Source organism: Myotis myotis, unplaced genomic scaffold, assembly GCF_014108235.1.
Source record: "Myotis myotis isolate mMyoMyo1 unplaced genomic scaffold, mMyoMyo1.p scaffold_m19_p_5, whole genome shotgun sequence".
Taxonomy (NCBI): Eukaryota; Metazoa; Chordata; class Mammalia; order Chiroptera; family Vespertilionidae; genus Myotis; species Myotis myotis.
Window position 1 is genome coordinate 12,251,466 of NW_023416357.1, and position 24,275 is coordinate 12,275,740.

Sequence of the window (24,275 nt, forward strand, 5' to 3'; positions counted from 1 at the left end):
CTGGGACTGGCATTAGGACAAAAAAGGTCTCTATCAACCTCCTCCTCCATCTAAGGTATGGGCACTCCAGAAAAGGGGCAACTGGATGGATTCCAGCTCCTTCCTTGTACCACAGTCCATTGAAAATCCACTCTGTCCACCTCAGGAATGGGAAAGACAGAATTTACATTCCTCTCTGTGCCCTCTCCTTTCCTGTTCTCTTATCTCTCCGTCTTTCTGTCAGAAAGCATTTATCACCATCATAGTGTGAAACAGAGACAGAGTCCTGCTTCCCAACTGGGGGAGGTTGGTGCACCCCAATGGGCATTTGGCAAGACCTGGAGATGTTTTTGATGTCTCAACTGAAGGTTGCAGCGCTACTGGCATCTAGTGAGTTGAGGTCAGAGCTACTGCCTCTGTCCTACATCCCACAAAGCCAGGACAGCTACCAGAACAAAGAATGATCTGACCTGGCTGCCACTAGTGCTAAGGTTAAGGATCCCTGAGACAGAGAAAAAGCGAAGTAGTCATTTAAAAAAGCATGCAGCCGTAACACCAAGAAAAGCCTCATGGCACTATGAATAGGTAGGACCTACTCAAAGTGAAAATGCATAAACTCAGGAAAGTTTTCTCCTATAGAGAACCTTGAACACTACCCGCACTGTGTTGAACAGTGGCCTGCCAAAACATGTACCTCCTCAGAAGTGAACATGACCTTATTTGGAGAAAAGATCTTTTCAAATCCAACTGAGAATCTCAAGGTGAGATCATCCTAGGTTATCTAGTCAGCCCTAAATCCACCGACAAGCATCCTTAGAAAGGCAAGGGAGGTTTGAGACCCTCTGAGGCACAGGGGAGGCCAGAGGCAGGGATTGGAGTTAGGCACTGAACCACCGCACAATTTCCCGGAGACACCAGGAGCTGGAGAACGAGGAAAGGTTCTTCCCTGGAGCCGCTGGCTTCGCTGACACCTCAGTTTCAGACACTGGAATCCAGAATGTGAGAGAATAAAATTCTGTTGTTTTAAGCCACTAAATTTGTGGTTGTTAGAGCAGCCCTAGGAAACCACACATTACCCAAAGGATAATATGTTCAGACTTAACTTTTGTCTTTTGTAATGGAAAGGACTGCCTGGTTTAAATGTGACTTCCAAATGAGCATTTTGAGATCTGTATTTATAAGCCAAGTATGCTTCTTATGATCTAAATGACTCCCTCAAGCAATGGTAACATTTATTTTAAATGGAAGAAAAACACACTTGGTACATGCATCAGACTCAGCACTCCGAAGACAAAGCCTTCTCAAAGGGTAGGCAAACTTTAGGCAGCAAAATCCCTAAGTATCAGGAGTCTCAAAGTGAGTGTACACTGGCATTCAGATGTGTTTTGAAAAGATTTAAATGTGAGCAGCAGACAGAAGTACAATCATTTTAACCAAGCCCTTAGGACTGTCTTTGTGACAAGCGATAAAAATTCAACTCCAACTAGTGTAAGCCAAAAAGAAAAGTTTTAAAATATTTAGTAACTGGAAAAAAACATGAGGAAAAAGGCAGATTCAAGCACAGACTAGCCCAAGGATTCAAAGTATGCTATAAAAAGTCAAAAGTGTTGATTCTAACTATTATATAGCAAGAAGCTTTAAAACCAGATTTTAAAATTTGGGCCTTTTTTTTTCCTTCTTCATGAATCTATTTAAATTGATTAGCTTTTGCTAAATAAAGCCTCTGTAGGGTCTTATTCTTGAGCAGATATCACATGGACCAAGATGGCTACAAGTAGCCTACAATTCACTTCTTCCTTTGGGTTCAAAATTGAAAAGAAAAAAGAAATGAGCCCTGTCTCTCTCAGTGCATATTTCAAAGTCCTTAAAAGCTACTAAAGCGATACCCTTGGATGAGATACTCTAATTAGGCTTCCTGGGTCACTATCCTGCCTACAAAATACAAGAAATAGATGTCATGTGTGTTAGTTTCCTGAAGCTGCTGTAATAAAACTGCCATAAATTTGATGACTTAAATCAAGAGAATCATATTCTCTCACAGTTCTGGAAGCCAGCAGTCAGAAATCAACATCATTGAAACAAAATCAAGGTGTCAGCAAAGACACACTCCCTCCAGAGGCTCCAGTGGAGATTCTTCCTTACTTCTTCCACTTGCTGGTGGCTGCTACATTCCTTGGCTTGTGGATGCATCACCTCAATCTTCAAGGTGAGTTTCCCTGATCCACTTTCACATGATTTTCTCCTTTGTCAAGTGTCAAAGCTCTCTCGGTCTCCATCTTGTGATGACATTTGTGATTGCATTTGGGGCCCACCCATATCATCAAAGATAACCTCCCATCTCAAGAGTCTTAATTTCACCATGGTGTCACCATATAAGGTGACATTCATAGGTTCCAGGAAGTTAGGACACAGGTATCATTTGGGGGATGGGGGTTGCTAATTTCAACCTACTACACCATGTCACTGGCATTTCTTCCAGAATCATGGAGAAATTAAGTCCTGGTAGTCCTAGAAAGAGAGTAAACAAGCAAGACAGTGACGAAGCCCCTTACAGGCTAAAGGAGAGCTGTTGATTCTCTAGGTACAATGAAGTCAGTACACATTAGAAAGGTCACATAAGCCAAACTGAATCTCATACCTCATGGTGGAACTCAGAAACTGATTGTGAGAAAAGAGAGCGTTTTATTTCATGCTCATTTTCATGGTCATGTCCACTCATGCTCAGGAACCTGGCTCACCCATGGCTGTTTCTCAGAGCAGATATGCCATGATTGTCAAGGTGGATCCCAGATCAGGGGCATCAACACCACATCCAGAAAAAGCCAATGCTTTAGAAATTCAGACAGAAGCTGATGCTCTAAATTTGAGAAGTCTGAAGTTCAAATGCTAGCCTAGCAGGGACCAGGGTCAATGGTGAAAAAGAAGATATGTATCCATTCTTTCAGCATTTCTTCCCTAACTCCTACTAGCCCCAAGTGAGAAGGAGAGAGAAGGACCCCCTCAATTAACTTTAATTATTATACAGCAAGAATTTTTGAAACCGGCTTCTAAAATTTGGTCCTTTTCATCCTTCATAAATCTACTTAAATTGATTAGCTTTGCTGATACTAAAAATAATGCAGACAATTTAGCAAATTATAATAAAGTATAAAAAGGAAAATCCACACCACCCATCACATGGAGATGACCACTGGCAAATTCACTTACTTCAAACACTAGATTTAACTTAATTATAAAAAGAGACATTGAGGTCAAGTTGAAGGACTACTTGAAATTCATATTTCATCAGACATATAAAGCCTTAAAGGTTCCTAAAAGTTACCACTAATTTTTTTTTTAAAAGTATTGAACATAAGGTCATTAATGTTGTTGTTTAATTTTTAACTACATGTTTCTTTATAAAACAAGGTTACATTTCCAGGTAGTAAAACTTAGATCAACTATTCAAGAAGAATCAGAAGAAACAAACAGAAAATAATCCTTGACAATTACAAAGTTGATTAAATCTTTTACATAATATTTTGAAAAGGAACAAATGTTAAAATCTAAACTTGCTATTAGCATGACTCTCAGAAGGGAGAAGATGGGAATTAATCCAGCAAAATATCCCATTCATAAGAGACAAATCACTTGTTAGAGAGAAACATAAACATAATTTTATCATGAACTATAATAAAATTATACACATTAAAGGCTGTGGTCCTTATGTTCCACCCAAATTTGATGCTTTTGTTTTCTTGTACTTAAAATTATCCCGTTTGTTTTATATTTGGAGCACCATTTTGTTGTATAATTATTATTTATCTTTGTTTTCACATAGAATTTCTACTTCTGTTTTTGATAATATTAATCATTATATAATTAATCACTTTCTAGTTGTTAGCCTTGTGAATTGAAAAAAAAAAATCTACTTCCTTCTTAAAAGCATTATTATTTAAAACTCCTAATTTCTTTTTGCATAATCTTTGATGAACCATATATATATATGGCTTCATATTTTTACTTCCATGAATTGTTTTTTCTTTTCCATAGCATCCTTCACATCTTTGTAAATACAATATCACCTTTTTATTGTTTTTTAAATTATACATGTCCTTAATTTATAAAGAAATCTATAGGACTTAATACAGAAGGCTAGAGTAAGCCCTCTATGTATGGCATATATTTTGTTTGTTCAAAGTAAGACCTTTCAACTCTTTGACTGGTCAGTTTTGGCATTTATCTCTGAATGTCTAAACCAGTGGTTCTTAACCTTCTGGCCCTTTAAATATAGCTCCTCATGTTGTGACCCAACCATAAAATTATTTTTGTTGCTACTTCATTACTGTAACGTTGCTACTGTTATGAATCGTAATGTAAAAATCTGATATGCAGGATGGTCTTAGGCGAGCCCTGTGAAAGGGTCGTTCGACCGCCAAAGGCGTCGCGACCCACAGGTTGAGAACCGCTGGGACTCTAACCAATGTGGGGGTGGCTGGGAGGAGTGAACGCAGGAGCTGAGCTAAGTCCAGGCTGAGGTACAGTCTGGAGTTTAATGTGCTCCTGTTCCATCTTTGTTTCTAGGACATGTCTTCCAGGACTTCAATCAGGAGCCTGGTGGGTATTTTGCTCCTCAGTCCTCTGTACTAGCTTAGCTCTTTAGCTGCATGTCCCTCGCATCATCAGTTTGGAAAACATCTTCAGGGAGAAGACTGCCCACATGTTTGAGGCCCATTTAATCTTTAATTTGTGACTAGACCTTTGTATGACTGCCAAATAGCTGCTTGTTTCTCTCTCTCTGAGCATCAGCCATCACTGGAGGCTCAGCCTCTAGCTAAATCCAGAGCAGTTTCATCTTCTCTCCCATTTCATTTGTTCCTGTGGGCTTATGACATTTAAAATTTTCCTTCTGTCCTCAAAATGTGTCAGGAAAAAGCTGAGGTAATTGGGAGTGTGTGTGTTCAATCTTCCATTTTTTACAGAAAACCCACAGTATATTCTGAAATTTCATTGAATATTTAAAATTTATTTAATGTCATACTGTACTCCTTAAATTATTCCCCTTTCATCTGAAGTAATTAATTTTGGTTGTTATTTGGCTGTTAACACCATGTTTTGGATTGTATGTTTCTCCTATTCTTCTATATTCCCAAATGTTCAAATAAAGGATGTTGTCTATACTTAAAAAAAAAAAGTGTTCAAATCAGGGTATATATAAGATTCCATTTCTAGTACTCATGTTTTTCTTTTATATAGCATTGCCACTTAAATGCTATGGTTTTGATATATGTAGAATCTGTATATGAATTCTCTTCACCCTCTTAAACCAGAAACTAATGGCTATACTTTAAGACTACTTTTGATTTCATTGTTCCTTTATTTAAATGATTTAAATTTTTACAGCAAAAGACTTTGTGTGGTCTTTGGAATGCAATTATTAACACAACTTCATACCTAGTTATACTTATTTTCTTATTAAATAGACTACTTCTAATAGTAAACATCTGAGTGGGCAACTTGCCTGTTTACTTTCCAGAGAACATGAAAAAAATAATTGAGTATCCCCAAAATTTGAAAATGAAGACTTCAAGAATTTAACTGTTCAGTCAACCCATATAAAATCATAGCAGAGATCACATCTTATTGTTTTCAAGAGGCTAGCTCCAAGGAACTAATGTAAACAAGGAACTAATGTAAACAAATTAAAGACTGTGACATAATGAAGCAAGAATAATATAAAAACTCTAGGTTAGCTACAACAGAATAGCAAAAGGAGAGTTTGAGGGACATATATTAAACAAGGGAAGTACCCATCACAGTGGTACCACAGTTGCTCTATCCAACTCCATCACAGTTACTGAATAAATTCAGGATGACAAATGGCTTATATGTTAAATAATCCTATTTAATAAAAGCCCAGCGAACGAACGGCGGAATGACCAAATAACCGGTCGACCAGTCACTATGACACTTGTTGACCACCCGGAGGCAGAAGCTCAATGTAGGAGCTGTCCCTGGTGGTCAGTGTACTCCCACAGTGGGAGTGCTGCTCGGCTGACCAGGATGAACAGTGCTCCCACAGCGGGCTGATCCCCACAGGCCACGCCCCCCACCAGTGCATGAATCCTGTGCACCGGGCCTCTAGTCATCAAATAAAGAGTTTCAGTTAATTCATTCAAGAGAATGGTAGGCCAATGTGACTCACATTTTTCATCTGTATTTCTCCCTTGCCATTTATTTTCACTTGGTCCCTAGGTAATTGGGAGACTTAAGCTCCAGAATACATAATCTCACCAAACAAGAAATCCATTACTTATATTTGAAACAAAGGACTTTCCTGGTACATTGGTTTATCTATCTGTGTCAGCATTTTGAATGAGGCACACAAATAAAGAAAATGAAAACAGGGCAGAGAATTCTAAGCATGCCCATCATTCAACAGTTATGTCAGGTTCTGGGGCCACTTCTGAAATAGAAGGAGAAATGCATTTGAGATAAATGAAATGTACCCCTCCATTTATCTAGCAGCCTGTGATTGTCAGACAGTGTTTGCTATTGTCTTACAGAAATTTCCTGATTTGGTATCATGAAACCAAATGATACACATGACTGAGAAAAATATTCATGCATCTTCAATTTAGTTTTTGAGGCTACAAGTGAAGCATAAATTCAGATATGGATATGTAGAATTATTAAAAACTAAGTCATGTACAACACAACAGAATGCATTCAATAATCAAGCATGTATTGCTTTCTCTTCCAAACACAAAAAAAATATTTCACTTCTTCAGTGCTTGGGTTAGAACATCAGGACAAGCCTACATAAAATACTAGTCATGCACATTATAAGAGTGCTCTCATGCCCTCCCTAACTCTCCTTGCAGAATGATGCACCTCCCTCCGGTTGCTGTCATTGCTGGTTGATATTGGCTCAAGGTTGTGCCCTTCTCTGGAGAATTGCTCTTGGCTGGTCAAGAGATTATGCCACCATACCCTCCAAATTTGAAAATCTTTAGCTAAAGACTGAGGACAAGGAATACTTGGGTATAAATCATCCCCCTTGCCTCAAAGGGAATCAAATGAGATTCTAGTCACACTCCAGAATACCTTGGCATTAGGCGGGTGCTGGACTCCAGTTGAGAGCAAACCCTTGCTTCCATCCTTTCTCTGCTGTACCCACCACTCCACACTCACTGAGAATGTGCTCTCAACGAGACACAAACACAGGAATCCCCATTTCAGACTTACAGGAAACTTGACCTAAAACCCAGATATAAATTACATTATGAATTAACAATTCTATTCACCAAGAGTCAGTCATCAACCATCGGTCATGTGGTGGTCAATACAGGTGAGTATAATAAAGTAGCATATTGGGTAGAGATTAGAGGCTCTCCTCTCAAGCCCAACATACCCAGGTCCAAAGCCTAGCTCTTCAACATATTGGCTCAGGGATCTTGGATAAATCAACTCCTCTTCTATAAAATATTGAAAATAATACCTACTCCTTAGTGCTGCTGAGAAAACAAAAATGAGATGATGCATGAGAATAGCTGAATACAGAGTAAGGGCACAGCAAATGCTGTCTGCTATTACTATTGTTGAGTCATCATTATTTTATGACAAATTAGGTCATTAAAGTTACATAAAATAAGCATAAAGCCAAGTGTCCAATTATAGGGTAAGTTTCCTTTAAAGAAGAAGAAATCCAGGAGCATTTAAGCAATGACAGAAGAAAGAGTAAGTGGAAGAATGGTGCACATTAAGATTTTAATGCTGAAAGGAACCTCAGGGATAATTCCTGAGTCTCCTCTCCAAAACGCACCATGGAGAAAATTGAGGTCCAAAGAGGTTAAGTGGTTTGTTCAAAGTATCCCCACTTTGTTATTTACAGAAATGTTAGAAGCATAAATAAATCTTTTTGTGTTTAGTAGGAAATTAGAATGGCTGGGATGGCTGGGTGTGGGAAACCTGCTGAGAGAACAGGGAACATCTAAGTGCATCCCTAGGGGGTGGTCTTGTTTTCCCCAGTGCTGTCTAGGACAAAATGCTCATGCTTTCCATTATCTAAATGGCAGAGTTTTACGCCTCTTCCTGGGTACACAGATGAACTACACTTCCCAGCCCGTTTCCCTTGGTTAAGGCCATGTGACTCAGTTATGGCCACTGGAATTTGGGCAGAAGGGAGGTGTGCCACTTCCTGGCATGGCCCATATAGATCTCCTTGGCATGATCCTCCACGTTTTCCTCCATGCTGCCCGTAGAAGTGTGGGCTGAAGATGGTGAACTATAAAGAAGGTGAACTATAAAGAAGACCATCCTGGGCCGTTGGATGGCAGCAGGGAAAACAGCCTGACCCTGTGCAGGAGATTGTCACACAAATGAGGAATAAGGTTTCTGCATGTATGTTTAGCCACTGACAGTGCAATGCTCTGTTAACAGCAGTTAACACAATTTGACAAATACTCTCTGAAATTAATAAAACCTTAGTCTATATAAAATGTGCCTGAGTAACTTTAAATCCTCCAGGAAGTTATGAGAAAAAGAAGGGGAATGTGATTGAACAAATGGGTAGATAAAACAGCTCTTGACAGGGAATTTTCACCAAATGTGAGAGACACGAATCTGGGGACAAATCATTACATTATCTTAGTTCCCAACCGATGGGTTACAGTTTAGTAGAGGTCCATTAAATTATTGCACAAGGAGTCAAAATGAGCACATCGACACAACACTGTCTAAAAGAGCAAAAACAAAGAATAACACTGCATTATATTGAGTTCACTCGTCCATTCAGGAAACACTCATTGAAAACTTACAGTGTACTAGGTACCATAACAGGTGACAAACTTTTCCTTAAAGGGTCAAACAGTAGATATTTTAGGCTGTGTGGGTCAGTCAGCCCCACTAATGTAGCAGCCACAGACAACATAGAAAGGAATGGATATGTCTATGTTCCAATAAACTTTATTAACTATGATCGCCAGTGGGTGATATGCAAAGAAAAGAGTGGCTGTATTCCAGTAAAAATTTAACTGAGATGCAGGCTTTCATTTTCAGACCCCTAAAAGGTTTTAATAAAGATTATCTCTAAGATTCCTTCTACTTCTACAAAAGTATAATTTTAAGAATATATTTAATAAAGAAAGAAATTAAATAAAATTTAGAATCGTGATTTTTGAGGACTACAGGGGAGACAAGTCTCCTCTTGTTCAATATGAATATAAAGCTTGATTTTAAAAATGAATTAACGTGATTATCTCATTTGAATAGTTATTCTAAATTATTAATTAATACATCATTCTTGAAACTATACAGATGAATTGCAACAGAGGGGAGTTATTTCATATTGTTCTGACCTATTAGAGAGAGTATTGGTATTATAAATTGATTCAATTTATTTGAAATTCAATTTCATATTAATAAAAGGAATCAATTTAAACTCAAGGCTCCCAGTGGCTTCTTTAGAAATGGCCACTAAGGATTCATACATGTGTTTGGTTAAATATATGAAGAAATCTAAAGAGGAAAATTCCTTAAGCCCAAAACGAATCTTATACATTTAGTCAAGTAACAGTAACACCACCAACTGGAAGAGTGGCTTCTTCAAAACATGTGGAAGCTGAGGTTACAATCGCCTTACCCAGGGTCTTTGAACCTTGACACCACTCATATTCAGAGCCAGGACATTCCTAGTTGAACATGAAGGGGCTTCCCTGGGCATGACAGGGTTTTTGGCAGTGTCCTCCTTCCCCAGTTTTCTATCCACCAAAGGCCAGTGGTAGCCTCCCCTACCTGGGGTGACAACCAGATGTTTCCAGTGGGTTAAATAGCTCCTAGTTGAGCAACACTGGTTTAGAAATTGAAACTCAATTCCCCAAGCCCAAATATACAGGAAACAAAGTTAACACCTATGTCAACTTTCCAGAGACTTCTCTACCGATATTGACCAGGTAGAGAGAGATTTAACAGTTTTCAATTTAGAAGCCACAGAGAGGCAGGTGGCAAATGGAAACACAGATTTCAATTTTTATGCTTACTCCTGCAGTTGTAAGTGAGAAGCAGGCTGTGAATTTCTTTTCTCTCGGTAACAAAACAATATAGAAATGTATTTTGAGCTATTTCCCTGAAGAACGTTAGGAGGAGAGCGAGGTTAAATGAGCTGCAGCCCCTCTGTACTCTCAGGAGGCTGTTCAGGGAGCGTGTACGTGGGGCCAGCCAGGGTACAATCCCAGATGGGCAAATGGGAATCAGTCTGGAGACCAGCTGCATTTTCATATTTTTCGAAAAGCTTTGTTCTTTCAAAATAATGACTGTGATCAAGGCAAGAAGAAAAGTGATACGGAAGAGTTGAATCTGTTATTATGACGAGGAGAGACACATAACGGTAAACCACCACGTCTTCTATCAGGATGCCTGAAAATGATTGGTTTCCAAGATGCAGTGGCTCCATTTCAGCACGTGGCAAGCTGCGAGGGAATTTCCCTCATAAATGATATCACATTAATATTTGATTCCCTCCTAGTGGTTGATGAAAACCAGGTTTTATTTATTGAAATTAAAAGTGACTCAATCTTTCACTTTAATACCTTAGGCTGTTGATAAAACAAAAAGCATAGTACATATTCCAAATACAGCCATTGTTACCTCGTGGTTTATTTATTTGTGAATATTTCTGTGGTGAAACCAAGAGATCTAACTCAAAAAGATACTGTTAACTTAGAGTAGTAGATTAATCGTGTCCTAACCCAATCCTTGCTCAAATCTTTACTGCTTTAGAAACTCCACTGTTGATATCTCACCCTACAAGGGAGGCAAATGCAACAAGACTACTTTTTCTTTCTTCTTTATATACTTTTATTTATTTTTCCAGCACCATTTATTCCCGATACCCTGTCCCAAGACTTCCGACTTGGGTTCTGTGGACTCCAGTTCCAGACTGTTGACAACATCAGGCTTGCAGCGAGCCTTCCCATTCTGCAGCCACCCCACAAAAGCCCGTTTTCTCATCAGTGGATTTCAGCACAATTCCCCAGGCTGAGCCACAGGCATGACCATCTTTGGAAATGTGCTCCGACTCCTACTATCACACCATCAGCTCACTTCCCAACCTCCTCTCACCACTCTGGCAGAAATGAGAGCTGAAACCCCCTCTTCTGCTCTCACTAAACAACAGATTTGGGGATCACCAAAGAGTCATGTAGGGACCACCTTGACCTGAGGAAGTGGAGAGAGAAAAGAAGCACTAAGGGGTATTCCACGTGCTCCTGCTGTGCCCCAGCCCGTGCTGGCTCTCTACATAAAGCAGCACGCTGAGCTTGGGACACAGACAGCGAGGAGGGGCTCTAGAATTCTGTGAAAATCACTGCAGTTTTGAAAAAAGAAACTATTCAACATCTGCTTTCCTGGCACTAATCCTAAAACAATGTCAAGATGGGAGAAGACATTACAGAAGAGGGAAAGTGTAGAACAGTATTGAGCAGACAGGGATGTACAAAAGAAGTGAATCAGAGTCAGAACTGCCTAGATTGTTCTAGAACTGTCCTGTGGGGTGAGAATGTGCACAGCTGTGCTTTAGGGTGCCTATTTCAGCATGTATTTCTCATTGCTCTACTATCTGGGCTGCACAACCTCTTTCTCTTCATTTTAGGGACAAAAATATTCAATTTACCCACACTCCGCTAATAGTAAGTTAAAAAAGATAAAGAAAGAGTGAACATGTTGCTAAATATCAAGGGATGAAAACTTTCACAGACATTTGTCTTGAGTCTACCACCTAACCTAACCTAATGGCCTGCTCGAATCTAATACTGAGGAGACAGAGAAGCACAATGCCCCTCGCAGCACACATTGTGAACATCAATGAGAGGCAGTAGGTTCGAGTCAGAAGTAAGGGCTCAGACCCTATAAAAGGCATCCAAGGGCCATCAGCCCAAAGAGAGTCGGGATGGGTTACAAAGAGGAGAACGGGTAACGTGAGACTCAGTCTGGGCCATCTTTTTCTAGATTGAGAAGAGGGTAGGGTGAACATGTTTCCAGGAGAGAGGACAGCAACAGCACATTCTTAAAGCTTGGAAATAACCTGCAGTTTGGGAAGTTATAAGCAGCATAGAGACAAGGTGAAACTGTCCAACGGTGGTGCAGGTGACAGGGACAGGCAAGAACACTGCAATGCTGGGCAGAGAGGGACAAGATCAAACAAAGCTTGTCTGAGGTATCACTGATTCTCAGTTCTGATGCTCTCCAATTTTGCCCATTGCTTGTTCTCCCTGGACTCAGTTTCCTCATTTTCCCATGTTTAAAGAAAAAGTTCTATTTTTGGAGAGAGAGGAAAGGATACAATTATTAGCCTGAGATATCCAAATCAATCCAGATGCTCCCAGGCAGAAAATAACATTTTTAAAACACAACCAAAGGCATCGAAGTCATAAATGCGTCTGTTACTCATGACCTAGAATTCCACTGTACAACTGGGTTACACTTAACCACACTGAGCCTTCAAATGCTGGCTATTTCGAATAGGAATATGCTCTGAGAGCAACACACACCAGAGTTCGAAGACTTAATACAAAAAGAAAAAGGGAATATAATATCTCAATTTCTTCTAATGTTATGGGTGCATGTTGAAATGATGGTTTTGATATAATGACTTCAGTAAAATATGTTATTAAAAATAATTTCCCCTGCATACTTGTACATTCAATGTGACCACCACCAGATATCTTAAATTAGCAATGAGACTCACATGAGGTTCCTACTGGACAGAGCTCTTTCTAATACCAGTTCAGTCCTTTCTTCATCGGTGTGCCTACTCTTTCTTGTCAGCCTTGAAAACAGTCATGTAAACTAAGCTGAAATATTCATAGATATCAACAAGACAACTTTATTGGAGACATGTAAGAAAAAAACAGTCTGATGGGAAGAACTGCCAGCTTTATCTCTCTCCACAGTGAGTAGACAGGAGGCTACCAAGAAGCATACACAACCAAAAATGTGAAAGGAGAGTTGTGCGGTTTGCACCAATATTACTAGGACTGAGTGATGTCTGGCACCTGTTATTAGGGCTGGGTTATCAAGGCAACCGTTCAGAAAGCCCCTGTCCTCCTGCTTGGCTCTATGTCATAGACTCTCATCTCTGATTGGGCGGTGATGCTGATGGATTTTCCATACTTCAAGAACAGTTTAGTTCCATCCGTAACCTAGACCTGACTCCCACCACAGGCAGTCATGACAACAAGAAGCAAGAAATGAAAAAGCAGTTTCCCTTTCTCCACAATTACATCATATATGGGCTAATGGCAAGTGCATCTTCCAATTTTTTGCATCTATTTTGAAATAACATCAAGAAAAACTGCAAGAAAAGGACAAAGGACTCTTAAAAACTACTCACCCAGACTTTTAGATTTCACCTATGAACTTTTCTTATTTTCATTCATAGTTTACATTCAATATTATTTTGAATCAATACCCCTATTATCTTTTAATCACATTTGCTTTATCATTCTTTCTGCCAATTGTGTATTATATATAATATTACATACACACATTATAATTATTAAAATCATTACAGGAAAAGTTGCAGAAATAATACTTTTTACCCTCTACTTATCTTAGTAGGTTTTTTCAAAGAATAAGCACATTCTCCTATATAATAATCACATTACATGTATCAAAATCAATAATATTAATACATTTCTACTATCCTATCTAAAGACCTTAACATTTTGGCAGTTGTCCCAGTAGTATTCTTTATAGCACAAATATTCTTTAATTTTGTTTTATTGCTTAAGGTATTACAAAGAGTATTACATATATCTCCTTTTTTTTTCCCCCTTGACCTTCCCCCAGCCTCCCCTACCTCCCAGTGTCTTGTGTCCATTGGTTATGCTTATATGCATGCATACATGTCCTTCGGTTGATCTCTTAAACCCTCCCTCCCGCCGCCCCAACCCTCCCCGGCCTTCCCGCTGTAGTTTGACAGTCTATTCGATGCTGCTCTGTCTCTGTATCTATTTTTGTTCATCAGTTTATAATGGTCTTTATTATTCATAAATGAGTGAGATCATGTGGTATTTTTCTTTCATTGACTGGCTTATTTCACTTAGCATAATGCTCTCCAGTTCCATCCATGCTGTTGCAAATGGTAAGAATTCCTTCTTTTTTACATCAGCATAGTATTCCATTGTGTAGATGTACCACAATTTAGGATATATGCATCCCCATGTTCATAGCAGCACAATTTACCATAACTAAGATTTGGAAACAGCCTAAGTGCCCATCAGCAGATGAGTGGATTATAAATATTCTTTTTTTCTGTTACAAGATGCAATTTGGATCAAGTGTTTCATTTGATTATCAAGTCAATTTTTTCTTTCTTTTCTTTTTTTTTTTTTGATGGAATAAGTCTTCTTTTCAAGCCTTTCATGACTTGGTGATTTTTAAAAGTGGAAGCAAGCATTTTGTAGACTGCCCCCTCAGTTTTGGTTTGTGTAATGGTTCCTCATAGTGAAATTGGTTAAAATTTTTGGCTGTAATATTATGGAAATCTTGCTGTGTCCTTCTCAGTGCACTGAATCAGGAGGTTTATACCAGCTCTTTGTCCCATAATAGTGAAGATACCTTCAACTAAGTGGTTAAAGTGAGATTGACCAGGTTTTTTTACTATCAAGTCACAAGTTTTCCTCTTATAATAAATAAGTATTTTATAGGTGAATACTTTGAGAATATATAGATATCTTGGTCATCATCAAACTCTTACCCATAAACTTCAGCATTCATTTTGGCAGTTTACAGTAAGGAAGGGCAGCCCCTTCTGTCTCAATTGGTAATTCGTTCACTTATTTTTTATATTAGTTATTATTCATGGATTCTTAATTTATTCTGATACCATCATTATTAATTTCAGCAATCAACTTGCCCCAGAGCTCCTCCATGTATTTAAGCTGGTCCCTAGCTCCCTTTGACATGCCCTCCTCATTCTCTGAATGCATCCTTAATTTCTGGAGCAAAATACCTTCCAGGCTTAACTGAGACTTTCATTACCTGGGCCCTAGAACCAGCTACTTTGATACAAAATCTTGGTTTATTTCAGCGGAGAATGAGATTAGGAAATCGAGTCCTGTGTATTCAGTGTGTTCATTGCTTCTTTCTAGGCCCTCTAAACCAAGAGAGCTAGGAAATTAGGAAATCCATGAATATACTTGTACACACACATATCTGCACATCCTACTTTTTAAAAAATATATTTTTATTTCAGAGAGGAAGGGAGAGGGACAGAGAGAGAGAAACATCAATGATGAGAGAATCATTGATCGGCTGCCTCCTGCACACCCCATACTAGGGATCAAGCCTACAAACCAAGCACATGCCCTGCCCGGGAATTGAACTGTGACTTCAAGTTTCATAGGTTGATGCTCAGTCACTGAACCACAGTGGCCAGGCTGCACATCCTACTTAAACACACAGTATGCCAGATAATATACTATACCATGAGAATCACAATGAGCATATAATATGCAGTTCCAATCTACTAAAAAGTCTACATTTTTTTTTTTTACAAAAGATTATTTAAAAATCAGAACTTTAAAACAGTATTTTGGTTAAACTGCTGACCATTCTGAGTCATTATTCATACGTTATACTTTTACCAACCAATGCACTCTTTTAAAGACTTTAGTTATATACAAAATTTCAGTGAAAAGACAATTCATTGCCCAGTGCAATGAAACAATTAGGATAATAATGTATTGTTTATTATTGTTCCATTTAAAAAACACAAGCAATTAACATTTGTTCAAAAAGCACTGTGCCTTATCTCTTGTGCATGCTTTACTTCATTTAACCTTGGCAGTGACAGTATGGGGGAGGGAGTGTTTTGTGGCCATTTCACAGATGAGGAAACCCATCAGTGCTGGGAATCATGGAGCTAGCAAGTCTACCACCTTCAAAGCCCTTGCATTTTACCAATATCAGCTTTGCTTGTGGGACTGGCTTATTTCACCACTGGTAATGAAAGTTTCCTGCATGTCCATTAATACCAGCATCACAAAGAAAAGAAAATGATATAAACTTCTTTCCAATAACTTCATAGAATTCCAGCACATGAGAGTGGCATTAAAACTGCTTGAGGAACGGTTTCCAAATTACACAGCCCCAGAATTCTGACATGTCCAAGGGGAGTTCTAGAACCTTGTTGAAGGAGACATCTGTGCCCTAACCTTCTCCCCTCCAAGGAGACCCTGGTCATCAGACGTCTAAAAGCCAGGAGGGGAACTGGGCCTTGGTGGTTCAGCTCCGACAATAAAATAAATACTCCATTCAACATAAGAGTCACATGCTCCTTCTTTAAACCCTGAACACAGATGTAGGTAAATTGTCATTTTATGTAGCATCACTTATTTTAATGCTTTGCTATAGGTAGTTTTCCACACATATGTTCATAGTTATTTCATTAGAAAGAGGAAACAATGATTTTTTTAAGAGGGTTGATTTTTATGAGAATGTGATGGCTGAAAGCATCAACTAAATAATCAATGATTATTCCAACTGGGGCAGAACAGGATACCCCCAGACACTGAGGAAGTGTCCTTTAAATTATCTATCATTTGAAGAAGAGAAGTCAGATGGTGCCCTTGAAAGGAAGAGGAACTCACAATGGGAGAAAGGGGCCAACTGTGAATCAAAGCAGGTGGTGACTCATATCAAGCAGGGCAGCCAAGACCCCTGTGGCCTGACCTTCGGATGCAATGCATCCCCGCACAGCCCTGATTAATACCTTTTTACACACATCTGTCTTTACACCCTCGGACAGTGAGCTAATTGGGATGGAAAAGGAAAGCTTGAGGAAAATGAATTGCACCTACCTGGATCAGAGACAAATCGTCAAGCTGTAACCTGAAGAGGTAGTTTCTGCAAAAGGTAAAAAGAGAGTTTTATTTTTCATAAGTCCAAAAAAAATAACAGTTCATAAAAATCATAAGAACAAAGAAATAAAGAAAAAACCACCTTCATGAATTTTGGTTTTCAAAGCATCCTCCTGCTAAGAATGCATGTAGCACAGTTTTCCTTGGACCTCATAGTTTAAAATGGAATTCAGTAATGCGACAAACACACATTTAAGATAGGTGAGAAAGTTAAGGTACAAGGTGTGTGTGTGCATGTAGGAGACTCAGCTAAGTCTACATTACTATTGGCTCTCTTGATCTATGTGAAATGGACAAAAGGACATGGGCCTTGGATTCTGAAACTGAAGATGATAGAAAACCATTCCTCATGAGTCTTCATTCTTACAGGTCGCCTACATTCACTGGGTTTTATCATGAAAATGTGTCCAGGTTTTGAACTCAGCAGTGCTCTGAGTATTAGAGTGCTCTGTCTTGTTAGATGTAGTTAGTGGATCATAAGTTTAGAAGCAGAAACTTTATCCAGCATCAAGGGCTTGAAAGAGTCAGCCCTATCTTTCCAAGTGTGAAACAGGAAATCAGAGAGAAGGAAACTATCAGCTTTCAACTGTGAATGGGGAGAACAGTGAAATAAATATGCAATCAAGGCCAGCAGAGCATGAGACAGGGGGTTGGCTGGGGACTGTATGTTTGGGTCACATTAGCTTTGCATTAGGCTTTGGACCCTAGTGCTGTGGCTTTTAGAAAGAACGGATGGGCCTCCCTGTGAGATTTCTCAGCCTCTAACTCAAATCGTGAAGAAACTGCATGAAGATAAGAAGCTGGAGTGCAGGAGCAGCACCCTGGGGATGAATGGAGGAGAAAGTCAGCCCAGGTGCAGACAATAAAGCCAGGAGAAATTGGCATATAGTAATGGAAAGCAGGCCCCAAGAATGCAGGATGGTGGGGAGGAGTCCCAGTGAAACTGAGGTTAAGTTATAATGGTTTGGTCCAAGGTTATAGATATATATTAAAAAAAACAACAAACAATTTTCCAACACCAGTAAGAAAGAATTGTAGATTACTTTAACTATATGGGAAGGTAGGTAGATGTCAGAAGCAGACATGCTGTCCCAGTAGAAATAAGAAGTGACAGTCGAGTTAGGCCAAAGGCAAAACCTACAGGACCAAATGACGGGCTTATGGTGTGGCTAGAGATGGGGAGGACAACGCAGTAGGGAAGCTGACATCCAATAGCATGAATGCACATACTGCTTGAGGAAGAAACAGGACTAAGATCCCTTTCAGGCTGGTCTCACGCATCCTAGGAATCGACCCACGTGGCACTCAGATTTCTCACAATCTGTTCCCCTGCCATGGGGGCACTGCCATCGTGAACTCAGTGAAAATGGCCTCCTCCAACCACTACAATGGCCTCTTTGCCACATTCTTTGTGTCCCTCCAACTTAACCTCTGAAAATAACCCCAGGCACATTGATTTTCATTGATTTCAGAGAGGGAGAAAGAGAGAGAAATATCAATGATGAGAGAGTAGCATTGATCGGCTGCCTCCTGCTCGCCCCAACTGGGGATAGAGCCTGCAACCCTGACATGTGTCCTTGATGGGAATCGAACCTGGGACCCTGCAGTCCACAGGCCAACGCTCTATCCACTGAGCCAAACCGGCGTGGGCAAGAGTCTATTTTTATTTAGGCAGGCACCATGCAGAGGTAAGGCTTCCAAAAGAAACACCTCCCTGCAGGGAAAGGATGGTGAACTCAGTGCACGCGTGGAAGATTGCAGACCAGCTTCCTGGTAGGCACCCCTGGAGGCCAGCTTGCATTTGGAGAGCTTCCAAGATCTCACTGATGGTAAATAGAGACTAGCAGGACTCCTGTAAGAAACATTAGAAATCTATACACACAGAGAGAAAAGTCTTTCAGGTGCCGAGTATACAAGTGGCACCAGAGGCAATCACTGGCCATCAGGCAGTACCAGGGCACCTGACCCTGACCCCCAGGCTGGTTTTCTAAGCGGCTTCCTGGATGTACGAAGCAGACAGTGGTCATTGTCCCTCTGTTACAGGAGATAGCATTGCCTAGTGGTTGAGAATATTTGTGCAAAAGCCAAAGCTCTACCACCATCCCTTAGGAAGGAAGCTGTAGCACTGTGTGCCTCAGTCTTCTCATCTGTAGAATGGAGCCAACAATCAAAGCTGCCCCCTGGGGTGGTTGTGAGGTTTAAATCAAAGGAAAACACTTAGAATGGTGTCTGACACATTGTAAAAATGCAATTAATATAGCTACTGCTAGGCAGTTTATAAATATATCAAAATTTCTAGGCACAATTAAATTCTCAGCATATTTTCCATGGCTGAATTTTTAAGAAAGAAAAAAAAAAGACATTGTTTATCTTGTCTCAGTTCTGGGACCCAGTCATCACACTCTTTCCAACTCATTGGCTCTGTTAATATTCCCTGTAAAAGAAACCATTCACATGTTCAGTCAATGAATTACCTGAGGCCTTTGATGATATTACAAGGACATCCACCTCTCTCTCTCTCTCTCTCTCTCTCTCTCTCTCTCTCTCTCTCTCTCTCTCTCACACACACACACACACACACACACACACACACACACACACACGCCCACACTATTGTATCTATTACTGGAAACTTTTGAGAAAGGAAGCTCTCATACCCAAAGGAAGAGCAAAGCGTCCCTTGATGTCACTGAGGAAAGAGGACGGTAATGTCCCTGATGTTCTGCAGAGTTCTGGGCAGGCCAGCTGGAGAGAAGCATTCAAAGTCTTCTCTACTTGGAGAGAGGATTGGAGAAGGTACAGAGATCATTCTCCAAAACCCCTGGGTCCAGTTCTCAGGTGTTTTCTATAGGAGAAGCACTACACTCTTAATATTTGAGTTTTCCCAAAATTCATGTTAAATATCCTAACCCCCAAAGGTGATGGTATTAGGACATAGGGCCTTTGAGAGGCGCATTATCACCCCCATAAAAGAGACTCCAGAGATATTCCGAGCCCTGTCCACCATGTGAGGACTCAAAGCTAGAAGCTGGCCATCTGCCATCCAGAAGCAGGCCCTCACCAGAGCTCCCCATGCTGCTACCCTGATCTGGGAATTTCAGCCTCCAGATGTATGAGAAATGAATTACTGTTGTTTATAAGCTACTCCGTCTGTGGTATTTTGATACAGTAGCTCGGATGGACTAAGACAGGAAGACACTGATTTATGATGACAATCATGCCACATCTCAGCCTACAGCTCCCAAGCGAACCTAACTCTGCTGACCATTCTTTTTCTGTCCCTCAGGTCCCCACTGTCTATAAAAGTACCACTCTCTACTCCCATACTTTACCAGTGATTTTAACTATTTACTCTGCATTCACTAAACAGCTGAGAACTATGGTGCCCTCACAACTATCTCATCAGTAATAAATCAGGATGGTAGAGGCATTTAATAGGTGAATGGAAGGGGTAGAGAGGAGGAGTGTGCTTATTAGGAAAAATATCACAGTAATAATGAGATATTATCACTGCCAGTACCACCTCCACCACCACCTTAATGAAGAAAAGCACCAGAAATTTGAACTTTTTCTTTGATATCTTCTGGATTATAAAATGCAAATTGGTAATTTTTTTTAACTTTTCCTCAATTATTTTTTTAACCTAATAAAAACCAATGAATCCAAAAATTGCAGGGCTGGATTGTCATCAGAGAGAATATACACTTCATTTGTAGATGGAGAAACTTCTCCAAATTAAGCTGTGCAGTATGATATATCCAAGATTATTAGGACTCAGAGAAAATCCTAGGGTTAGAAATAAGGCACACACCCCAGTGTCCCTTGTCCCATTGTGCTATGTGGCCTCACCAGTCATCCAATGTCCCCTTCCTAATTTCACTGGCACTAAACATACACACACACACACGCACACCGATACACACAGTAATAGTTCTTACAGTACAATTATTTCATGCCTTTATTGTTTAGTCACCTATACATTTACAAATAATTTTGAGATGATTCAAGGCTTAGCACTGCTTGCTAATGATAAGCTTTTGATTCTCTAGGTCATTGATTCTCACCTCTGGGACTGTGATCTCACTGTGACATATGTGTCTGCTCATTAAGAGAATGTAAATCCTGGTTGACTAGATGATACTTCCTTTCACCCTCCTATTTCTCACAAATTCTTCCTGACATTGCCTACCCATACTTATTTTAAGAGTACCCAAGTTTCTTCATTTATGAAATGAAAGACTATGCAATATTTAAGTAACACAAATTCCTACAAGTCCATGAACATTTTCAGATGTATGAAATGACCATTAGAGTTGGGTGACCATATGGCCATCTAACGAAAGACTTCAAAAGACTTACCATGGTATGTTTTGATAAATTCCTGGGAAATGCTTTTCAAGTTTTTATCATTTGCAAATGAGGAATGTATTTCAACATAATCTTAACTAAAATCTCAGCATATAAATATGAAAGATAATTCTTTACTAGTAAAAATGTATTCAATAAGTAGTTACCTATAACATTTGTTAATCATAAAGTCAGTTGATTACACTGACTGGAAAGTTTTGAAAGTGGAATTAATAGATCCGTAAGCTTGCAGAGCCTCAATATGTATTTAAGGTCTATTTTTATGTTGGTTGGTTGGTTACATTTTTGTTGCTCTGTCTTTATTTGTTTAATTTTGGAGACAAAGAATTGGTAGATGTTTTCAATACTTGTTTAATACATGACTGTGGTCTACACAAACCCCAAGGAAGCAATTTAATGCCTTGCTGGACCTTTCCATATTAGAAATATGTAATATTACGCATTTCAGTATTCACTTTATCCATCATAATTTTCAGTGATTTAAAAAATATTCTAAAAGATGAAATAAAAGTGAAACATTTGTGGAATTCCCTAGTCTCACTGGAATCTAAGAATCTGACAAAACACCAGGGTGTATTCTACTATTCTCAAACCTCTTTCCTCAAACTATTTGGCTCCAAGTCCAAGTGCGTTTTTGCTGTTGGAAAAATTCCAATCCAGCTAGCAAGATGAGGGACCCAAAATCTCCCCAGACAGCTTGATCTGTTAGAGTTTAGGTCAACGACTTACAAAGCTAAAGGTTACAAAAAGAAAGAAAATCTTCTAAAGGGAATAAAAAATTGATATTACCAGACGTGGGGCCACTCACACAGTAAAGGAAGATCTACGGTGCTCTGCAAGTGGCCATTCTCCAGGGCATTACCAAAGAGGCAACCTCTTTATCTTGCTATTGTGAGCTCACAGAGGAGGCAAAACCACATATGTGAGGTTCACGAGAAAGGCTACCAACCTTTCCAACATGAAGGAGTAATGCTGCTGGCTCCCCTCCAACAGGGAACGCTAACCAAATGTTTCACACCGGGTCAGTTTCTCTTGCAGGGCAATGCTTTGAGCAACCCAAAGCATGTAAGTGGTCTCATTAATCTTCATAACACCCTTAGATGTAAATAGGGAGTGAGGAGGAATATTAGCATTCTTTAGGGAGAAAGGCTGTGGTGCACAAGGTTAGGAGATTAGATTCTCAGAGTGTATTAGCTGTACAGCTTAGGGGAGCTGCTCTCTATTTCCATCCCCTCCCCACCCCCTCTCATTACAGAAGTGCAAAGCAAGAGTTTACTAAGCTGCAAAGGTCCACTTTAATGGCTATGGTAAACAAAAGTATGAGCTTTTCTCCCCTTGGTAGGGATCTAATTTTTTTTGATGTTCTGGAATAACATTTGACACTGCCCATTCCAATGTAATAAATATTACTATTAGGAGAGCTAATACAGGGGTAATACACAGATCCAATAGACTGAATAATTCAAATCACAAAGCCATTCAATTTGGCAGATGTGAGCTGACAGTTTTGAAGCTGGTTCATCTCTTACTCACTAGACACCTGAGTGCATTGCCTCCCTCTTCACTGGGGTTTATTTCTTATTGACTGCAGGACTGAATAACTCATTCCTGTGTCCCCTCACTTCCCCCAGGGGCCTATTAGCAACAAATCACTAAGCACAACAATATATTCTCTGAGGGAGGAATATGGGCTTTAGTAGGAGAAGTTCATCTGTATCCTCGTGTAAAGTAATAAAATTCAACTGGCATTAAAGAAAAGGTTGAGCCATCATGAGCATATTAACTAAATGACTCATTTTATCTAGAGACACCATAAAACTTAACTCTGACCTCCATTAATTATGAAAGACACAGGTGTTTTAAAATGACATTCTCTTAGAATAACTCAATTGGTCTCTGATGAATACAGCTATAAAATCAAAGAAAAAGTTCCAAGTTCCTATGGAACAGGTAGGTGAAAGGCTTTCTTAAGGAAAAGGAGCAGAATACCAAGTACTCAAGACAGTCGTGCATTTTGCACAAAGAGAAAATGGAGACAAAAAGCAAGTAAATCTTTAAGAAAAGGTTTTAAACAATGATGATAAAAACATGTCGAGGTTTAGACCTCGGTTGATCATGAAATAATCTGAAGACAAAATGCACACTGTATAAAACCTGTGACCACTGAGGTAACTCTGCTCTGAGAGCTGACGGCTACTGAAAAGCTAGCCTCACCTGGAACTGTGCCAGCTTTGTCCCCCCGAGATTTCTTTTTATTTCTAGATTCCATTCTAACTGGCACCAATTGCCAACAGGCACAGAGTTTAAAGCACCCGCAAGACGCCCAAATTTTCAATAGCACTGACAGACTTGTGCATTAAAATATGTCTGACTTTGCAGCTACAGAAAAGTAGTAACTATATCCTTTTATCCTTTAAAACACAAAAGTGTTTTACAAAAATTGTTTAAATGCAAATATTTATTATGTCAATCATATCCATAGCTTTAAAATACATAAAGATTCAATCCCACCATGTAACCATCTTCCCTAGTTCACCCACCTATTTATAATTGCTATTCCTAAGACTTTCATTATGCCGGTTGACTTGAAGCCTTTATCTTTTCTGTGGTTATAATATTTCCAAAATTATCTCTTTCACATACATTTTCCACAAGTTTGGGGGAGCTTGATTAAATTTTAAAATTGGCAAACTATCCCATATATACAGCACAATATTTAAATAGTTGGATCCCATTTAGATCATGGCTTTGAATGCTGAATTTTTTTCTTTTTAATATGGAGACAAATTTATAATATGGTCATATGTTATGAGCTACATCCTCAGGCCAACTTTTTCCTACCCTCCTGAAAAATAATAAATATGTGTACTTTGGGCAATAAAATTTTAAAAACAATTTTGATTTTATTATCGTTGTTGTTACCATATGTGTTCAGTAACCACTTTCCCAGAATTTTATTGGCTTAGTTCATTCTTTATTTCATTCCCTAAAAGCCTACTTCAAACCCTTTATAAGTCCTGTTTATTA

General features: G+C 39.3%; 1 protein-coding gene across 1 annotated transcript in view; it reads right to left on the reverse strand.

Moving 5' to 3' along the window:
* SEMA5A (semaphorin 5A) overlaps nucleotides 1-24,275 on the reverse strand; it is a 400,911-nt gene that overhangs the window by 169,648 nt on the left and 206,988 nt on the right. The window contains exon 5 of the mRNA XM_036309681.1: nucleotides 16,821-16,866. Coding sequence (XP_036165574.1) covers nucleotides 16,821-16,866 — 46 coding nt within the window. The remainder of the gene's footprint in view (nucleotides 1-16,820; nucleotides 16,867-24,275) is intronic.